Source organism: Scyliorhinus canicula, chromosome 16, assembly GCF_902713615.1.
Source record: "Scyliorhinus canicula chromosome 16, sScyCan1.1, whole genome shotgun sequence".
NCBI classification, from domain to species: Eukaryota; Metazoa; Chordata; class Chondrichthyes; order Carcharhiniformes; family Scyliorhinidae; genus Scyliorhinus; species Scyliorhinus canicula.
In genome coordinates this window covers 13,830,601-13,849,258 of record NC_052161.1, presented here as the reverse complement: position 1 = coordinate 13,849,258, position 18,658 = coordinate 13,830,601, and the positions used below count along the sequence as shown (strand labels likewise).

Genomic DNA, 18,658 nt, shown 5'->3' with positions numbered 1-18,658 from the left:
ACCAAAGCTTCTGCCAGAAGGTCTATCTTTACCTCAATAAAAGATTTAAATTGTTTATGTTGTTCTCAAATGAAAAGAAGCTAGGTACATTTTGCAAACATGGGGGGGGGGCGGGATTGTCCAATCCAAGAGTGTCCATGCCGTCGTAAACGGCATCGCGTTTTACGACGGCATGAATGGGCCACTCCCAGAACTAATTCTGGCCCCTACAGGGGGCCAGCACGGCGCTGGAGCGGTTCGCTCCGCTGCAGCTGCCGATCCCGGCACGAACTGTGCGCTGCGGGATCCACGCCTGTGCAGTTGTGCCGGCGCCAACGAGGACATGCGCAGTGGCACCGGCGACAAAGCGCGCATGAACAGTGGCCTCCTTCAACGCACCGGCCCCGACGCAACATGGCGAAGGACTACAGGGGTCGGCGCATAGGAAAGGAGGCCCCCAGCCACAGAGGCCAGCCCGCCGGGGTTGGAATCCCCCCCCTCCACCCCCCCCCCCAAACACCCACGCCCCTCACCGCCACCCAACCCTTCCAAGCTGAGATCCCGCCGGCCCAGAGCAGGTTAGAACGGCGCCGGCGGAACTCGGCTCTTTTCTTACGGCCACTCGGCCCATCCGGGCCGGAGAATCGGCGGGCCAGCTGCATAGAGCGGCCACTCTGCTCTGCGGAGAATCACGTGCCGGCGTCGGGGCGGCATGGCCCGTTTGCGGGGATTCTCCAGCCCAGCCAGGGCTGGGAGAATCCCGCCCAGGGTTTCTTGGTGGACCCAGCAAGTCGGGAGAAAAGACAATCATGTTTCTTAGAGATATAAATTACTCATAAGTGACAGCCACTCACTGATTCATTCCTCAGGGCAATGCCTTGAATAATCAGGTTCAAACTGCCTGGTTTAAATTTCAAAGAATGCTTGGCAGTTATCTGTCAGTCATCATTAACTGGTACATTCTCCCTGGCAACACCTCTACCAGTCCGCAAACTCTTCTCATACAGTATAAATTGTTGTATCCACCTTGTACTAGTATTCTTGTGAAGTGTCCTGATGAGTGCTAGACGAAAAGCTTCTTTCAGCAGTGCCTTGTTTACTTCAATCGGTGGCTTAGAGTCTGAGATTTTGTAATTAGTTGTGATTAATTGGAAGGAATTAACTTTGACAGTTTGATCCATTTGTTTGCTAAGTGCTGTCTTTCTATCAAGGCCTATTACCTTGTCAGGGCCTGTCAGTTCTATGACCCTCTTTTACGTGGTATACCAAATCTCTTGAATTAAACTCTGTTTCAAATAGTCTTATATGATGCCTCAGTGCTCTACGGAGTTTCTCCAAAACCTCAGTCATGGACAAAGCTCGGCTCTCATTATGTAAAATATTCAAATATGCAGGAAAAAGTGGCACTAATTGTAGTACCTTCCAGAACAGCAGTACTATCGCACAGAACAGAAGGCAATTTGGGATTTCGCCAATAGGCACTACATCCGCGAACCATCTGGATTGAATTATTTGCATGAATTGCCCATGCCAGGGCATTTGTCAATTTGCAGGCTGGTTAAATAGCTAAACTTTTATGCAGCAGTTCACCGATCACCGCATGATTCCTTTCACAAAGTCCATTGCTGAAAGGAATTTCAGTTGCAGTATTTATGACCATGATGTTCATGTTTTCACATCCATCTCTGCATTCATCATTGGCAAAATTCTCACCAAGGCCCTGTACAGCTGCAGTAAAACTCCCTCCTTACTTTTATATTTTATTCCGCTTGCAATAAATGCCAACTTTCCATTTGTCTTCCGAGGCACTTGCCAGAGCTGCATACTAACGTTTTGTAATTCATGGACCAGGACACGCAAATCCCTCCATACCATCGGGTTCTGCAATCTCTTTCCATTTAGCTATCTAATGCTTTTCAATTCTTGCTGCCAAAGTGGACAAGGTTTACACCTGCACCTTTTAGCAGGGTTCTTAATGTTTGATCAATAGAGTGAGCAAACTGTCTGTGTAACTTTAAGACAATCCTCTCTCTGATTCGTATCGCCTGATGCCAGTAATATTTGTCGTACACTTTGATTTGTTAAGAGGGTATAATCACATCCTGACTGTGTAAACTCCAGATGATCTGACTTTCCAAAAATAATTGCGTTATCATGCTCTGTGTCGAGTTTCATTTGTGTCCTTTTCATACGTTTAGTCAACAGCATAGATATCTCAGCAAAGACTGCATCAATACTGACAAATTGCCTTACTCCAGCTATTTCACATGGAGCTACAACTCTCCCTAGTGACCTCAGCGTATTGTCATCATCAAGCCCAAAGCAAAGAGTCCTTTTATACTCCTTAACCTTGCATCGACCCTCGCTACTTATTGAATGAAGATATTATAACCAATCTGTTCCACATTCTGTTGAAGTTCAAGCACCATCTAGTACCACACAGTTAAATGAGACGACAACCATCATACTCATCACACTATTAAACTTTCTTGTAACCAAAAAAACTTGTTCAGATTACCCCCATCCCCTTTCTCAGAACTCTCTTTAATCATGTGTCATTTTCAGGACTCTTCCACTTTGGGCCGGTCATCGCATATTGATCATTCAAATCACATCTCAAGCACCGACTAACCGTTCCTTGGGGTGAACTTCATTCACCCGTTATTTTTGGTCCAATTATGTCTTCTGCCATATTAGACAGATTTTCTAAAGCTGCTTTCATCCTCATTCTGCCTGTCTCCAATCCTTCCATTGTATTGGCGCCGAACTCCACGATCTTGATCATTAAAAAATCTGGCAATCATTAAGTATTTTATTCTCTGTGTTCCTGTGCAACGTCTCATATGTTCCACGAGGACTGAAGGAAGCGACTGTTTCCCAAGGAATTTTTTATTCAGCAGACACCTGACCCAACAGGATTTCCTTCTGTGAGCCGAACGCCAGTTAGAAACAGTTGACGGTGAGTCTTAACACACCACTTGTTTTCCAAAAGCTATGAAATTCTGACAGTGCCTCAAAGGCATTTAACAGATCGGGCGGAATTCTCCACTCCCGCGATAAATCGGGAAGGCCGTCGTGAACTCGGCCGAGTTTCACGACGGCCTCGGAGGCCGCTCCTCTCACCTTATTCACCCCCACCCGGGGGGCTAGGAGCGGCGCTCCGTAACTCTCGGCCGCCGGCGCGCCGAGAATGACGCAACGGCGGCGCCTACATGACGTCAGCTGCGCATGCGCAGGTTGAGCGGCTCCAACCCGCGCATGCGCAGCTGACGTCACGACAGCTGACGGCTCAAACCTGCACATGCACGGTTGCCATCTTCCCCTCCGCTGCCCTGCAAGACGTGGCGGCTTGATCTTGCGGGGCAGCGGAGGGGAAAGAGTGCGTTGCTTTGAGACGCCGGCCCGACGATCGGTGGGGAACAGAGAATTCCGCCCACCATCTTTCTTGTAGATTTCATTCAATTATTGTAGTAGGTCAGAACCTTCATCACCATCCAAATGAAGGGCTTCACATAAAACTTTAGATTTTACTTCCATCAGATGTTCACGGACACTCACCTTGCATTCTGCCAGGAGCATTCAGCTCCTGACTTCATCTACAAGATGCAATCACCAAGAATCTTTTGCCAGTACCTTCCAAACCCACAATGGCTACCATCTAGAAGAGGATTGTCCAACCTGCAGCCTGTGAAGTCCCTCTATGTGGCACACAGAGTGCCTGAAGGTTTCTGCAGATACTCGTATTGAGCCTATCAGCAACAAACATAGGAGAGAACCAGACTGCGATGGAGAAGCAGCAACCACTGGCAACTGCGAGAATATAATGATAAAGACAGAGGCGCTGGAGCACCTGGACGCCCGCTCATCCTGTTTTCCCATAGTCCTGGCCACTTGCCCCCAACTCCAGTTACCTGGTCAGGTTCCCTGCGCTTTGGCACAACTCTGGCCCCTTCCCCCAGCTTCTGTTGTTTTTCCTGACACCTCCATGTTCTCCCAGCATTGCCCCACTTCTCCCAGCATTCCCCGCATCCCCATCACTTCCGTGCTTCCCGCTGAGTTCCGCACTATTCTCAGCATTCCCCTGCTTCCCCGTCATTCCCCTCAGAGTTCTCTCACATCCCCCATACCTTCCCCGCTTATCCCGGAGTTCCCCAATTCTCCAGAGTTCTGTCGCTTTGTCCGACGATCCGCTACTTCCCCCAAATCACCCAGAGATCTCTCACTTTTTCCATAGTAAGAACTCTTACAACACCAGGTTAAAGTCCAACTGGTTTGTTTTGAATCACTATCTTTCGGAGCACAGCTCCTTCCTCAGGTGAATGAAGAGGTGGGTTCCAGAAACATATGTAGACAGAGTCAAAGATACAATACGATACTTTGAATGCGAGTCTTTGCAGGTCATTAAATATTTACAGGTCCAGACAGAGCAACTGGAGAGAGGGATAATCACAGGTTAAAGAGGTGGGAATTGTCTCAAGCCAGGACAGTTGGTAGGATTTCGCAAGCCCAGGCCAGATGGTGGGGGATGAATGTAATGCGACATGAATCCAAGGTCCCGGTTGAGGCCATACTCATGCGTGTGGAACTTGGCTATAGGTTTCTGCTCGGCGATTCTGCGTTGTCGCGCTTCCTGAAGAGAACGCTTACCCGAAGATCAGAGGCTGAATGCCCTTGACTGCTGAAGTTTTCCCCAACTGGAAGGAAACATTCCTGCCTGGCGATTGTCGCACGATGTCCATTCATCCGTTGTTGCAGCGTCTGCATGGTCGCGCCAATGTACCACGCTTTGGGACATCCTATCCTGCAGCGTATGAGGCAGACAACATTGGCTGAAACGCACGAGTATGTACCACGTACCTGGTGGGTGGTGTTCTCACGTGTAATGGTGGCGCCCATGTCGATCATCTGGCACGTCTTGCAGAGATTGCCATGGCAGGGTTGTGTAGTGTTGTGATGCTGTTTTGAAGGCTGGGTAATTTGCTGCAAACAATGGTTTGTTTGAGGTTGCGCGGTTGTTTGAAGGCAAGTAGTGGGGGTGTGGGGAAGACCTTGACAAGATGTGGGGAAGTCTGGACCGTCCAATACTTCCCCGGAGCGGAGAAACTATGACATCTTCTTCGCGGCCTGCAACACGTCGTCGATGAAGACGAACATCTTGCCAAGGTCATCCCCTCAGCCCAACTGCTTGCCTTCAAACAACCGCGCAACCTCAAACAAACCATTGTTTGCAGCAAATTACCCAGCCTTCAGAACAGCACCCACGACACCACACAACCCTGCCATGGCAACCTCTGCAAGACGTGCCAGATCATCGACATGCACACCACTATTATACGTGAGAACACCACCTACTAGGTATGCGGTACTTACTCGTGCGACTCGGCCAACGTTGTCGACCTCATACGCTGCAAGAAAGGATGTCCTAAAGCGTGGTACATTGGCGACACCGTGCAGTCACTGCAACAACGGACAAATGGATATCGCGCGACAATCGCCAGGCAGGAATAATCCCGGGAAACACCTCAGCAGTCAAGGGCATTCAGCCTCCGATCTTTGGGTAAGCGTTCGCCAAGGCGGCCTTCAGGACGCGCGAAAACGCAGAATCACCGAGCAGAAATTTATAGCCAGGTTCCGCACACATGAGTACGGCCTCAGCCGGGACCTTGGATTCATGTCGCATGACATTCACCTCCCACCATCTGGCCTGGGCTTGCAAAATCCTACCAACTGTCCTGGCTTGAGACAATTCCCACCTCTTTAACCTGTGATTATCCCTCACTCCAGTTGCTCCATCTGGAACTGTAAAGACTTAATTACCTGCAAAGACTCTCATTCAAAGTATCGCCTTGCATCATTGACTTTGTCGATATATATGTTTCTGGAACACACCTCTTCATTCACCTGAGGAAGGAGCAGTTCTCCGAAAGCTAGTGATTCGAAACAAAACTGTTGGACTTTAACCTGGTGTTGTAAGACTTCTTACTGTGCTCACCCCAGTCCAACACCGGCATCTCCACATCATGACTTTTTCCATAGTTTCCCCATTTCTACGGAAGTTCCCCAGCTCCCGCTGGGGGCCCCGCTTCCCTTGGAATTCCCCCAACACCTCCTGGCATTCGCCTGCTTCTCCCAGCAATCCCCCACTTTTCCCAGCCTTCTCGCACTTCCCCTGGCATTTCCCCGCTTTTCCCGGCCTTCTTGAACTTCTCCTCCAATTCTGCTGACATTCCCCTGCTCCTCCCAGCACTACCCCGCTCCTCCCAGAATTCCCCCTCCTCCCAGCATTCCCAGGCTCCTCCCAGCATTACCCCACTCCTCCCAGCATTCCCCCTCCTCCCAGCATTCACCTGCTCCTTCCAGCATGCCCCCACTCCTCCCTGCATTCCTCTACTCCACCCACTATTCCCCTTCTCCTGCCAGAATTCCCCTCCTCCCAGCATTCCCAGAATCCTCCCAGCTTTCCCCTGCTCCTCCCAGCATTCCCCTATTCCTCCCAGCATTCCCCCGCTACTCTCAGCATTCCCCCTCCCAGCATTCCCCGATTCCACCCACCGTTCCCCTATTCCCAGAATTCCCCCTCCTCCCAGCATTCCCCTACTCCTCCCAGAATTCCCCCTCCTCCCAGCATTCCCCTACTCCTCCCAGAATTCCCCCTCCTCCCAGCATTCCCCTACTCCTCCAAGAATTCCCCCTCCTTCCAGCATACCCCTACTCCTCCCAGCATTCCCCTGCTTCTCCAGGCAGTCTCCCGTTTTACAGAGCGTCATATTGAATACAGTGTTCTTCTAAGCCTTTCTCCTATGTAATTGTTTCACTACCATCTATTGAGGGTGTTGATGCCAACGTAAACACCGGAGTGGTGTATGCCGACGTCAACGGGCCTGCTGGCCCAGCGATTCAGCGGTCCTCAGGGGGCGAGCATGGCGCGGAGTGCCCCACGCAGCTCCGGCGCCATCGCATGCCGCAATGGCCGTCTCCGCGCCGATGCATGCGTGTGGTGGCCGTCTCTGTGCTGGCGTCAGGCAACATGGTGGAGACCTACAGTGCGCCCGCGTAGAAGGAGATAGGCCCCCTCCAGATTGCATCGCTCGCCGATCAGTAGCCCCCGATCGCAAACCTGAGCACGTGGAGGCACCCCGGAGTCAGATCCCCCCCACCCCCCACCAGGACGGCCACCGTGGCCGTGGGTCCGAGCTCCCGCCGGGTGGCACCAGGTTCGAACCACGCCGGCGGGACTTGCCGGAACTCGGCGGGAATTCGACCGCAGGGAATGGTCGCGGGGGTCTCTTTCAGCGGCCCCCGACCAGCGCTGCGTCAACCTCGCGGGCGCAATTGGCGCCTATTCTCCGATTGCCGGAGAATCACGTCCCCGCTTCAGAGCGGCGTGGCAGGAATTTCCCGCGTCACCGCCGATTCTCCGACCCGGTGCAGGCTCGGAGAATCCCAGCTGTGGGCTTTGGTGGGCATTTCAGTCTGCAAGAAGGTAAGAAGGTGACCAGCAAGCAAGATTACCAGTGTTCCTGTTTTCGTGGTTATTACTGAGTTATTGCTCAGTTACGGGTTATGTATGATGGAACCATCAATTCAGCGAACACGTGTAGTTGGATCTGAACAGAGGCTTTAATACACTTACAATAGAGCCAGCCTATTCGTCGTTGAACTTCAGGCTGGCTCTAAGGCACTGATCTTTATACATCGGTCCCAGGGGGAGGAGTCCTGGGCGGAGCCAAGGGAGGAGCCCAGTACAACTCTCGCATACTCCCAGAGCGACTCCACCCTGGTGGTCAGATAGTGCAACTGCACTTACAATGGGTAGATAACGAACATATATACATGGAGTGATATTGGCAACTATATATAGTGTGAATCACATTCACCACAATGTAAAGAAGTGCCGTCTTTGAAACAACGCATTTGACTTTCTATGTTGTGGTCTCAAGTTAGCACACCCCGCTTCCCCCCAGCATTCCTCCACTTCTCGCAAAATTCCCGCACTTCTGCCAGAGTTTCCCCACTTCCCACAGAGCTCCCCGGTATCCCCTTAGCTCCCAGGCTTCTCCCAGCATTCCTCCGGCTTTCCCCCACTTCTCCCAGAATTCACTTGCTTTTTCGGGAGTTGCCCCACTTTCCCAGAGTTTCCCCCCTTTTCCTGGAGTTTCCTCACTTCCCCTAGAGTTCCTCTGATTCTCCTAGTGTTCCCTGACTTCTCCCAGCATTCTCCAACTTTCCATGACATTCTCCCACTCCTGGCCAGAGTTCTACCACTCCTCCCAGAACTCCCCCATTCCTCCCGGATATTTTGTGCAGGTTTTGGTGGGGTTTTCAGAGTACAGGATGGTGACCTGTAGGCAAGACTTGTTTTACTAAAGCTCCTGTTATCACTGTTACTGTTGTTCAGTTGAGTTCTTGTCATTCTTAAACTTTTTCTACTTTAGAGTACCCAATTATTTTTTTCCAATTAAGGGGAAATTTTGCATGGCCAATCCACCTACACTGCATATCATAGATTTTATCATAGAATTTACAGTGCAGAAGGAGGCCATTCGGCCCATCGAGTCTGCATCGGCTCTTGGAAAGAGCACCCTACCGAAGGTCAACAACTCCACCCTATCCCCATAACCCAGTAACCCCACCCAACACTAAGGGCAATTTTGGACACTAAGGGCAATTTATCATGGCCAATCCACCTAACCTGCACATCTTTGGACTGTGGGAGGAAACCCGAGCACCCGGAGGAAACCCACGCACACACGGGGAGGATGTGCAGACTCCGCACAGACTGTGACCCAAGCCAGAATTGAACCTGGGACCCTGGAGCTGTGAAGCAATTGTGCTATCCACAATGCTACCGTGCTGCCTGGTTGGGGGGAGAGACCCACACAGACATGGGGAGAATGTGCAAACGGACAATGACTCAAGGTCAGGAGCGAACCCATGTCCTCGGCGGCAAAACTTTGTTATTTATTGATATACCTGAGGGGATCAGTACAAGGGTTTTTCAGGCGGTGGCAGCCTTTTCAGGACTTCTTGGCGGAACGGTAGGGAAATAGGCCGACAGCAGCAGCAACCCGGGGAGGGGGGGGGGGGGGGGGGGGGAGGGGGGGTAAGGATGGGGGGGAGGGAGAACTGTGCACATGGGTTTGTGGAGGGTGCTATCTCTCTCTCTTTTTTTTTCTCTTTTGTTTTTCTCTTCTTTCTTTTTCTCTTGCTCTTGAAGCTGGGGGGGTACTGTTCATGGGGGGTTACCGCGGTTGTATGTTAACAAAGTTAAGATGTTTATATTTTGTAAAAATTTCAATAAAAATTATTTATAAAAAAAAATGTTCCTACTTTTAAACAATGCATTGAACTACCTACTTTGTGGTATCAGGTTACCACACCCTGCTTCTCCCGGCATTCCCCACTTCTCCCAGAGGTCCCTGGTAAACCCGGATTCCGCCGCTTCTCCCAGTGTTCCGGCCTTCTCCTGGCTTTCTGCCCTTCTGCCCGCAGCTCCAGCTTCCCCCAGAGTTCCCCCACTTTCCACAGAATCCACCCTTCCCCCAGTTTTCCCCAGCTTCTCCCAGAGTGCCCCGCTTTACCCCAGAGTTCCCCCGCTTCCCACCGAGTTTCCTCCACTAGCTCGGAGATCGCCCAGTTCTCCCGGCATTCCCACGCTTCCCCTAGAGATCCGGCGCTTTCCCCAGAGATATCCCGCTTCCCCCACAGTTCCCCAGCTTCACTCCCAGTTCCCCAGCTTCCACCCTAGTTCCCCAGCTTCCCCCCCAATTCCCCAGCTTCCCCCCACAGTTCCCCAGCTTCCCCCCAGTTCCCTAGCTTCCCCCCCAGTTCCCCAGCTTCCCCCAGAGATCCCCCCACTTTCCCTAGAGTTCCACCGCTTCCCCTCACAGTTCCCCCGCTTCCCCCCGAGATCCCCCCGCTTTTCCCAGAGTTCCACCACTTCCCCCCAGTTCCCCAGCTTTACCCAGTTCCCCAGCTTTACCCAGTTCCCCAGCTTCCCTCCCAGTTCCCCAGCTTCCCTCCCAGTTCCCCAGCTTCCCCCCAGCTTCCCCCCCAGTTCTCCCGCTTCCCCCACAGTTCCCAAGCTTCCCTCCCAGTTCCCCAGCTTCCCTCCCAGTTCGCCCGCTTCCCCCCCAGTTCCCAGCTTCCCCCAGAGTTCCCCCACTTTCCCCAGAGGTCCCCCACTTTCCCCAGAGTTCCCCCCCCCGCTTTCCCCAGAGTTCCCCCCACTTTCCCCAGAGTTCCCCCCTTCCCCCAGAGTTCCCCCGCTTTCCCCAGAGTTCCCCCACTTTCCCCAGAGGTCCCCCACTTTCCCCAGAGTTCCACCGCTTCCCCCCCAGTTCCCCAGATTCCCCCAAAGTTCCCCCGCTTTCCCCAGAGTTCCCCTGCTTCCCCCAGAGTTCCCCAGCTTCCCCCAGAGTTCCCCAGCTTTCCCCACAGTTCCCCCACTTTCCCCAGACTTCCCCCGCTTCCCCCAGAGTTCCCCCGCTTTCCCCAGAGTTCCACCGCTTCCCCCCCCCAGTTCCCCAGCTTCCCCCCACAGTTCCCCCACTTACCCCAGAGTTCTCCCCCCTTTCCCCAGATTTCTCCCACTGCCCTCGGAGTTCCATTGCCCCCTTCCCCTGGAGTTCCCCCAGCATCTCCCCCCCGGTATTCCCATACTTCTCCTGGAGTTCGCCCACATTGCCCAGAGTCTTTCCGCATCTCCCGGTGTTCTCTCCCTTCTCCCAGCGTTCTCCCACTTCTCCCAGCATTCCCCCACTGCTCACAGAGTTGCCCACCTTCCTCCAGTGATCGCTGCTCACAGAGTTGCCCACCTTCCTCTAGTGATGCCCCGCTTCTCCTGGCGCCTTCAGTTTATCCCTGCTTCCATTGGAGTTCTTTGCCCCCGCTTCCCCTTGCGTTCCCACGTGTCTCCCAGCATCCCCCACTTTTTCCGATGTCCCCCCACTTTTCCCAGCATCCCCCAGCTTCTCCCAGTGTTCCACAGTCTATTCTGGCATTCCCCTGTGCTCCCCCTGTCCTCAGCGCTCCCCTCGCCGAGTACTCGTGTTCACTAGATCGCTCGTCGTCAAGCCTTGTACAGGTCTCTCTTCCGCCCTCTTCCATAGAGAATCAAAGGATTTAGGTAAAATACATTTTAAGAGCTCTATAATCACATCCGAAATGCTACCAAGTAATAAAATTCCTGTATTTTCTCCCGTCAGAGGGTAAACGTAGGAACAACTGAATCTCAATTGGAGAAGTATCATTGCTGGCAGGTTGAAACAAAAGAACTAAAGCGACATAAAATATCATCTGTCGAAAGCAGTCCATTACCAACCTGGGCCATGTTCTGATCAGCCTCATCCTTCAGACGCTCAAACTCTTGCTCATTGGTTGACAACTCTGTCACTTTATCACGCAAGGTGACCACCTCTTTCAATAGTTCATCTCTATCTTTGGTCAGCTGCTCCTGGATTTTCAGCATATCATTAACACTGTATAACGCAAAACACAAAGGATTTCATTGCATTTCTGATAGAAACATGGAAAGTAGGAGCTGGGGGTAGACCATTCAGCCCCTCGAACCTGCTCCACCATTCAACATGATCCTTATCTCAACACATTCCTCCTGCTCTCTCCCCATACCCCTTGATGCCTTCAGAGTCAAGGAATGCGATCTAACCCGCTCGTAACATCACGCAAGTTCTAACGCGATGTTCACTGTACTGAATCCCAGGATGGCAGGAGTTGTCATATGAGTAGAGATTGATAACAAAATGTTGCGATGTAAATCCCACTCATTATGGGATCACTTTTTGGCAAATCTGAGGTAGCTAGTCTAATTTTAATATGCAGTTTCCCAAGGTACCTGAGAGGTTGGAATCGATCCCCTTTGCTTCAGAGACCTCGAGCAAGCCCATTCAGTACTGGTCTCCACAAATGGGGACCATACGGGACGGCACTCATGGGGGTCTCGCAAGAGATCGGAGCCCCCAAGGTGCATGCCCTTTGGGGACGGTGGTACCCTGGCACTGCAGGTTCCACCTGGGCATCCTGGCACTGGCAACCTGGCAGTGCCACATGAGTGGCAGCCTGGCACTGCCAGGGTGCCAATTTGGCACTGTCAAGGTGCCAAGCTGACATCTTGTGCGCAGTGGCAATTGAGCTGGGGTGACCTCCCATAGTGTGGAGATGCCGGCGTTGGACTGGGGTGAGCACAGTAAGAAGTCTTACAACACCAGTTAAAGTCCAACAGGTTTGTTCTGAATCACTAGTTTTCAGAGCACTGCTCCTTCCTCAGGTGAATGGTGGGCATTCACCTGAGGAAGGAGCAGTGCTCCGAAAGCTAGTGATTTGAAACAAACCTGTTGGACTTTAACTTGGTGTTGTAAGACTTCTTACTGTGCTCCCATAGTGTGTTGGGGCTTGCGGGAGGTGGGGGGGGGGGGGGGGTTTCGGGGGCTCCAGAGATCAGGACGCCATTTAAAAATGGCGTTTCAATCTCTCGCTACACTGAAGAGTTGCGGTGAGCATATTAGTCCTCAGTGCACAGGGGATATGTGTGGCCTCTGCCGCGCGCTCCCTGCTGAGGCCCCCTATCTAATCCAGGTGTCATTTTATAGCATTGTGTTTCTCGGCACTGCAAGCTCCGGGAAACACGCGGCAAACACGCTCGCGATGGAACTTTGTTCTCATTTAGTTAAATCATGCCCAAGAAATCTGTTTATTTCATTGTTAAATATATTCAATAACGTGGCCTCCGTGGCATTCTGAGTGAAGAGATTTCTCCTCTTTGCTGTCCAAAATGGCTTGCCCCATATCCTGAAACTGTGACCTCAGGCAGCACGGTAGCATGGTGGTTAGCACAATTGCTTTACAGCTCCAGGGTCCCAGGTTCGATTCCCGGCTTGGGTCACTGTCTGTATGGAGTTGGTACGTTCTCTCCGTGTGTGCATGGGTTTCCTCCGGTTTCCTCCCACAGTCCAAAGATGTGCAGGTTAGGTGGATTGGCCATGCTAAATTGTCCTTAGTGTCCAAAATTTCCCTTAGTGTTGGTTGGGGTTACTGGGTTATGGGGATAGGGTGGAGGTTTGGGCTTGGGTAGGGTGCTCTTTCCAAGAGCCGGTGCAGACATGATGGGCCGAATGGCCTCCTTCTGCACTGTAAATTCTATGTTCTCGACCCCCTCAGCTGGGGGAACATCACCCCTCCATCCAGTCTGTCCGCACTGTCACAATTCCATACGTTTCAATGAGATCCCTTCCTATTCTTTCACACTCCAGTCAACACAGGCCTAGTCAACCCAATCTCTACTCATATGACAACTCCTGCCATCCTGGGATTCAGTATAGTGAACCTTCACTCCATTCCCTTTATGGCACTTATAGGGAAGGAGTCAAATACTGCACACAGTTTTCCAGGTTCAATCTTACCAAGGTCCTGTCCAGCTGCAGTAAGACAAATCTGCTCCTCCTCAGGGAGGAGATGAATATGGGCTGAATTCTCCGCTGTCCGCCACCGGCACTGAGAATCGCGATCAGGCGGAGAATGCTAGTTGAAGCAAAAATTGGCATTTGCGCCTGGCACCGATTCCGACGCGACGGTCCAGTCCTCCGCTGGCGGCCCGTGCAAATCCATCATTTGCATGGATTTGAATATCATAAGTGGGTTGGACACTGCATGCTCCACACCTCCACAAACCCCATCCATCTCAGGCTGGGGTCACGCGGGCGTGATTTGGTGTAAGTATTTACGAGCGGGCCCAGGGCACCATGGCTGTTGAAGGAGAGCGAGAAGGTAAGAACCCTTTCTGAACTTATCGGGCTTGCTGGGGCGGTGGTAGCCTGGACCCCAGGGAGTAACGGGGAACAACTTGGTGCCACATCCGTGCACTCAGGGTGTACACCTCGGGATTGGAGTGGCTACCATTGCTGCAGTATGTGTTTGAAACGCACCCCTTTGGTGCAACTTCCAGGCCCTTAGCTGTTCACATTGCTGCCTGCTCACTGTATCCTATAAATGCTCAGAGAGCCAGCCAGTGAGGCTCAACTGCCAGCCGTTCAACAGGCTGAGGAGGAGGTGCGAAGGAGGTGCCACGTCACGGCACGGATATACCATCAGCACCGGTCCTTCGCGGAGCGGCCTGGCACCTGTGCCACGCTGACTCTGGCTAACGAGAGAGACTGAGCAGCCCTGCGACAGGTAGTGGCACACCTGGCACAGTGGGAGTATGGAGGAGCACACCCACTCCTGGTGGTCATCAAGGTGACAGTCACCCTGAACTTTTATGGTCATTCATTTTCTCCTGGCATCGGTGCCCATCCTGGTGATGCTGGCAGCAGTGACTACCTCTGCCATCCCCCCCTAGGCGCTGTTCAGGAGGGGGGGGGGGGGCTTGAGTCTCTCTCTCTCTCTCCTTAATGGCATCCAACAGTCGGCCTACTTCAGACTCCCAAAATCACGTGGCGGGAGGAGGGGGGAAGGTCCTCTCTGAGCTACCTACTTGGTTGGAATGAGAGTATGTGGCAAGTGGAGTGTTTCTAAGCAGCTACAGCTTGTCAGACTCTTTAACGCGAATTCCGGCCTCAAATGATCCCACGGCAGCTGGGTTGGGAATTGCAGTCAATTCACGTGGGCAGAGTGCTGGTCTATTTGCATCTCCGACTTTTGTTCAAGCAACGTATTGCATGCGATGCAGTTCCAGTGGGAATACTTAGGGCTGGGTTCTCCATTTCCCGAAGCCGATTTCATAATCGGCAATCGGGCAGAGAATCCATTTTTACCACCGAATCGGGGGCAATGCCTGTTTTACGCAGGTTGCACACGCTCCGCCCCCTCAAAAATGGCATCATCATGGCGCTCGCCACATGCCTTTGGGTCGGCCTCGGGACATCTCCCGGTGCTCCGCCCCCGATGCACCGAGTTCCCGACCGTGCGGTTGACGTGTGGTCTCAACGGTCAGGAACCCAGCGTGGCGGCTTCCATCCTCAATGATGGAAGAGCCCAGCACACCGAGGTGCACAGAATACATTTGCAGCAATCTTCAGCCAGAAGGGCTGGATGATCTATCTTGGCCTCCTACAGAGATCCCTGGCATCAGAATCAGTCTTCAGTCAATTTGATTCATTCCAGCTGATATCAAGAAACAGCTGAAGGCGCTGGATACTGCAAAGGCTATATTCTGACAATATTCTGGCAATAGTGATGAACACTTGGGTTCCAGAACTTGCTGTGACCTGAGCCAAGCTGTTTCAGTACAGCTACAACACTGGGATCTACCCGGCGACTTGGAAAATTGCCCAGGTATGTCCAGCAACAAAAGGCAGGACAAATCCAACCCAGCCAATTACTGCCCCAACAGTCTACTCTAAATCATCAGTAAAGTGACAGAAGGGTCATCAACAGCGCTATCAAGCAGCACCTGCTGAGCAATAACCTCTCACTGATGCGCAGTTTGGGTTCTGCCAAGATCACTCAGCTCTTGATTTCATGACTTGGTTCAAACATGGACAAATAGGCTAAAATACTGAGGTGAGAGTAATTGCCCTTGACATCAAGGCAGTATTTAACAGAGTATAGCATCAAGGCACCCGAGCAAAACTGGAGACAATGGGAATCAGGGGGGAAACACTCAGCTGGTTGAAGTCAGACCTAGCACAAAGGTGGATGGTTTCGCTTGTTGGAGGTCAATCATCTCAGTTCCAGAGCATTACTGCAGGAGTTCCTCAGGGTAGTGTCCCAACCATACCCAGTTGCTTCATCAATGACCTTTCTTCCATCATTAGGTCAGAGGTACAGAGGTTGGATAATGATTGCACAACGTTCAAAACCATTCACAACTCCTCAGATACTGAAGCAGTCAATATCCAAATGCAGTAATACTTGGATAATACCCAGGTTTGGATTAACAAGTTGCAAGTAACATTTGCGTTACACAAGTGCCAGGCAATGGCCATCTCAAACAAGAAAGAATCTAACCATCGTCCTTTAACATTCAATGGCTTCCCATCACTGAATTCCCCATGTCAACATCTTGGGGAGGTTACTTTTGATCAGAAACTGAACTGGGCTAGCCATATAAATATTGTAGCAATAAGTGCCGTTCAGAGACTCTCAAAGCCTGTCCACCATCTAGTTACTAGTCAGAAATGTGATGGAATACTCTTCACTTTCTCTGTCAGCACTCAGGAAGCTGGGCACCATCCAGGAAAAAGCAGCCCCATTCACTGGCACCCCATCCACAGACATTCAATCCCTCCATCACCGACACACGGTGGCAGCAGTCTAACCATCTAAAGATGCACTGCAATAACTCTCCAAGGCTCCTTAGACAGCAGCCTCCAAACCCATGATCGCTACCATCGAATTGAATGGTACTGTAGGTGTACCGACACCACTTGGACTGCAGCGGTTCAGGAAGGCAGCTCTCCACCACCTTCTCAAGGGCAATTAGAGATGGATAATAAATGCTGGCTTAGCCAGCGATGCCCACATCCCATAAATGAATAACCAAAAGAAAACCAAAGCAAAATGCTGCTGATGCTGGAGACCTGGAACGAATTTGGCAGATGCGTGGGAACGAGGAAATGGTATTGAGAGGAACACCGAAGTGCACAGAATACTGGGAGAGATAAGTAGAGGAGACAACAGTAGGTTAATAGCTGGGGTCAGAGAGAAGGAGAAAATAAAATATTCCAAATCGGGATTACTGTGCATGTATGTAAATGTACGGAGTGTGGTAAATAAGACTGGTAAGTTACAGGTGCAGATTGCCATGTGGAGATATGGCTATAACAGAGACCTGGCTCAAAGAAGGGCTGGACTCGGTCTTAAATTTACTTGGATACAAAGGTGTGCACCAAAGATGGAAAAGGAAGAAAAAGGGGGAGGAATTGTGGCATTGATTAAGGAAAACATTTCAGTATTGAAGAGATTTTTGAAAAGAGTAAAGGACTGTGGTAGTATGACTAGGGGTATTACGGTACCTGGAAGTGTGAGCTGCCATTGGTGCGGAGGACTCGCTGCCCATTAGTCCAGGTATGTCATGTGCCTCTCAGCCGATTGGCTGAGAGGTAGGTAGCTCCGCCTATGAGGCGGGGTATAAGAACCCGTGTTCCCCGGCAGTCTGCCACTCTTCTGTACGTCTGCTACCGGGTCCACTTCTTGTGTATTAAAGCCTATCGTTCAGACTTTATCTACGGTTCATGTCCATTGATTGTGCATCAAGGACTGAATCTATTTGGCGGGGGCTAAGGAACAAAAAAGATGCAATTACATTGCTTGGTGCAATCTTATAGGCCACTAACTAGTGGGAAAGATGTAGAGGAATAAATTTGCAAGGAAATTATGGAAAAGTGCAAAAACTGTAGAATACTTATTACGGGGTGTTTAATTATCCAAATATAGAAACGTTTCTCCTGCAGTATGTTTCCAGTTCAATGTGGAAAGAGACAGAGGGTGGGTTTCTCCATTTCTGAGACTGTGTTGCCGCCAATGCAGTAATTGTGGATTTCCATGACAACAAAACTGGCGTCACACCTGGACCGATCCGCTACTGTGAAAGGGCTAGCACCAGCGCCACGTGGAACACAATCGATTCCAATGAGAAACGGTGCAGGATTCGCCGGGTCCCTGAATTGACACTCGGGAGGCTGACAAGCTGAAGCCGCATATACACATTACACTCCCCACACACACTCATCCCAACCAACAAGATGGCAATGGTTGTACTGGAGGGCGCCCAGACAGTGACGGGTTCAGCTGGGGCCAGAGGGCACCTAGGGGGGTGGCCTGGGGAGCACCTATATGCCACATGGTCCTTAGTTCGCAGTGGGCTGTCTGCGCAGCTGCATGGCTGCCTTGCCAGTTGCAGCAATGGTGTTCCGTGCCCATCCACCCCGACCCCACAGCCCACCTCCTGACTATTCCCCGCTACTCCCCACTGGCCCTGGCAGCAGTCCCCCAGCCAGCGGCACAACTGTCAGCAAGGTATGGCAATGTTGGACACTTTGCATAACCCCTCTCTCTCCCTCAGCAGCCACAACGCCGGTTTCACGATTTTTAAAAGAAGTGAATTGCGCCATCGGAAACTCGGGCCAATGGAGGAGGAGAACCGTGGAGGCCCCGGAGAATACCAGGTCAGACCTGCTAATGTTATGCAAATGATGTTTACTGTACGTGTGTTCCGGTATGCATTGACAGAGAATCGCAATTTGCCTTCAAAGCGGCGGCCACTACAATTTCGGCGTCGGAACCTATTCTCCGCCCAATCGCATTTCGCGATTCCGGCATCGAAAACGGAGGATCCTCCCATGCTTTTTGGAAATAAGGTGGGCCAAATAGATCGAGTGTTAGTGGGCGAGATATTGGCCATATTTTTTCAGTCTTTCTTAGATTCAGGAGGACTAGAGAATTTGAAAATGTTACTGCACTATTCAAGAAAGGGGGTACAGATAAGCCCAGGAATCTGAGGTTTAACTTCAGTGGTGGGGAAATTTCAAGAAAGAATCATTTGGGATAAAAATGAACAGACACATGGACAAATGAGGGTTAATTAAGGAAAGCCAACATGGATTTCTTAAGTTAAAATCATGTTTCACTAAATTTCTAGAGACTTTTTTGAAGAGCTGTTGATAGCACTGCTATTAATGTGATGTACATGGACTTCCAAAGGGAATTTGATATATTGTCACAC

The 18,658-nt window shown here is 51.2% G+C and overlaps 1 protein-coding gene across 2 annotated transcripts in view; it reads right to left on the bottom strand.

Annotated features, from left to right (window-relative positions):
- Positions 1–18,658, bottom strand: part of cfap58 (cilia and flagella associated protein 58) — a 257,337-nt gene that overhangs the window by 217,770 nt on the left and 20,909 nt on the right. For both annotated transcript variants that reach the window (XM_038773430.1, XM_038773431.1), the window contains one exon: positions 11,303–11,459. In XM_038773430.1, coding sequence (XP_038629358.1) covers positions 11,303–11,459 — 157 coding nt within the window. The remainder of the gene's footprint in view (positions 1–11,302; positions 11,460–18,658) is intronic.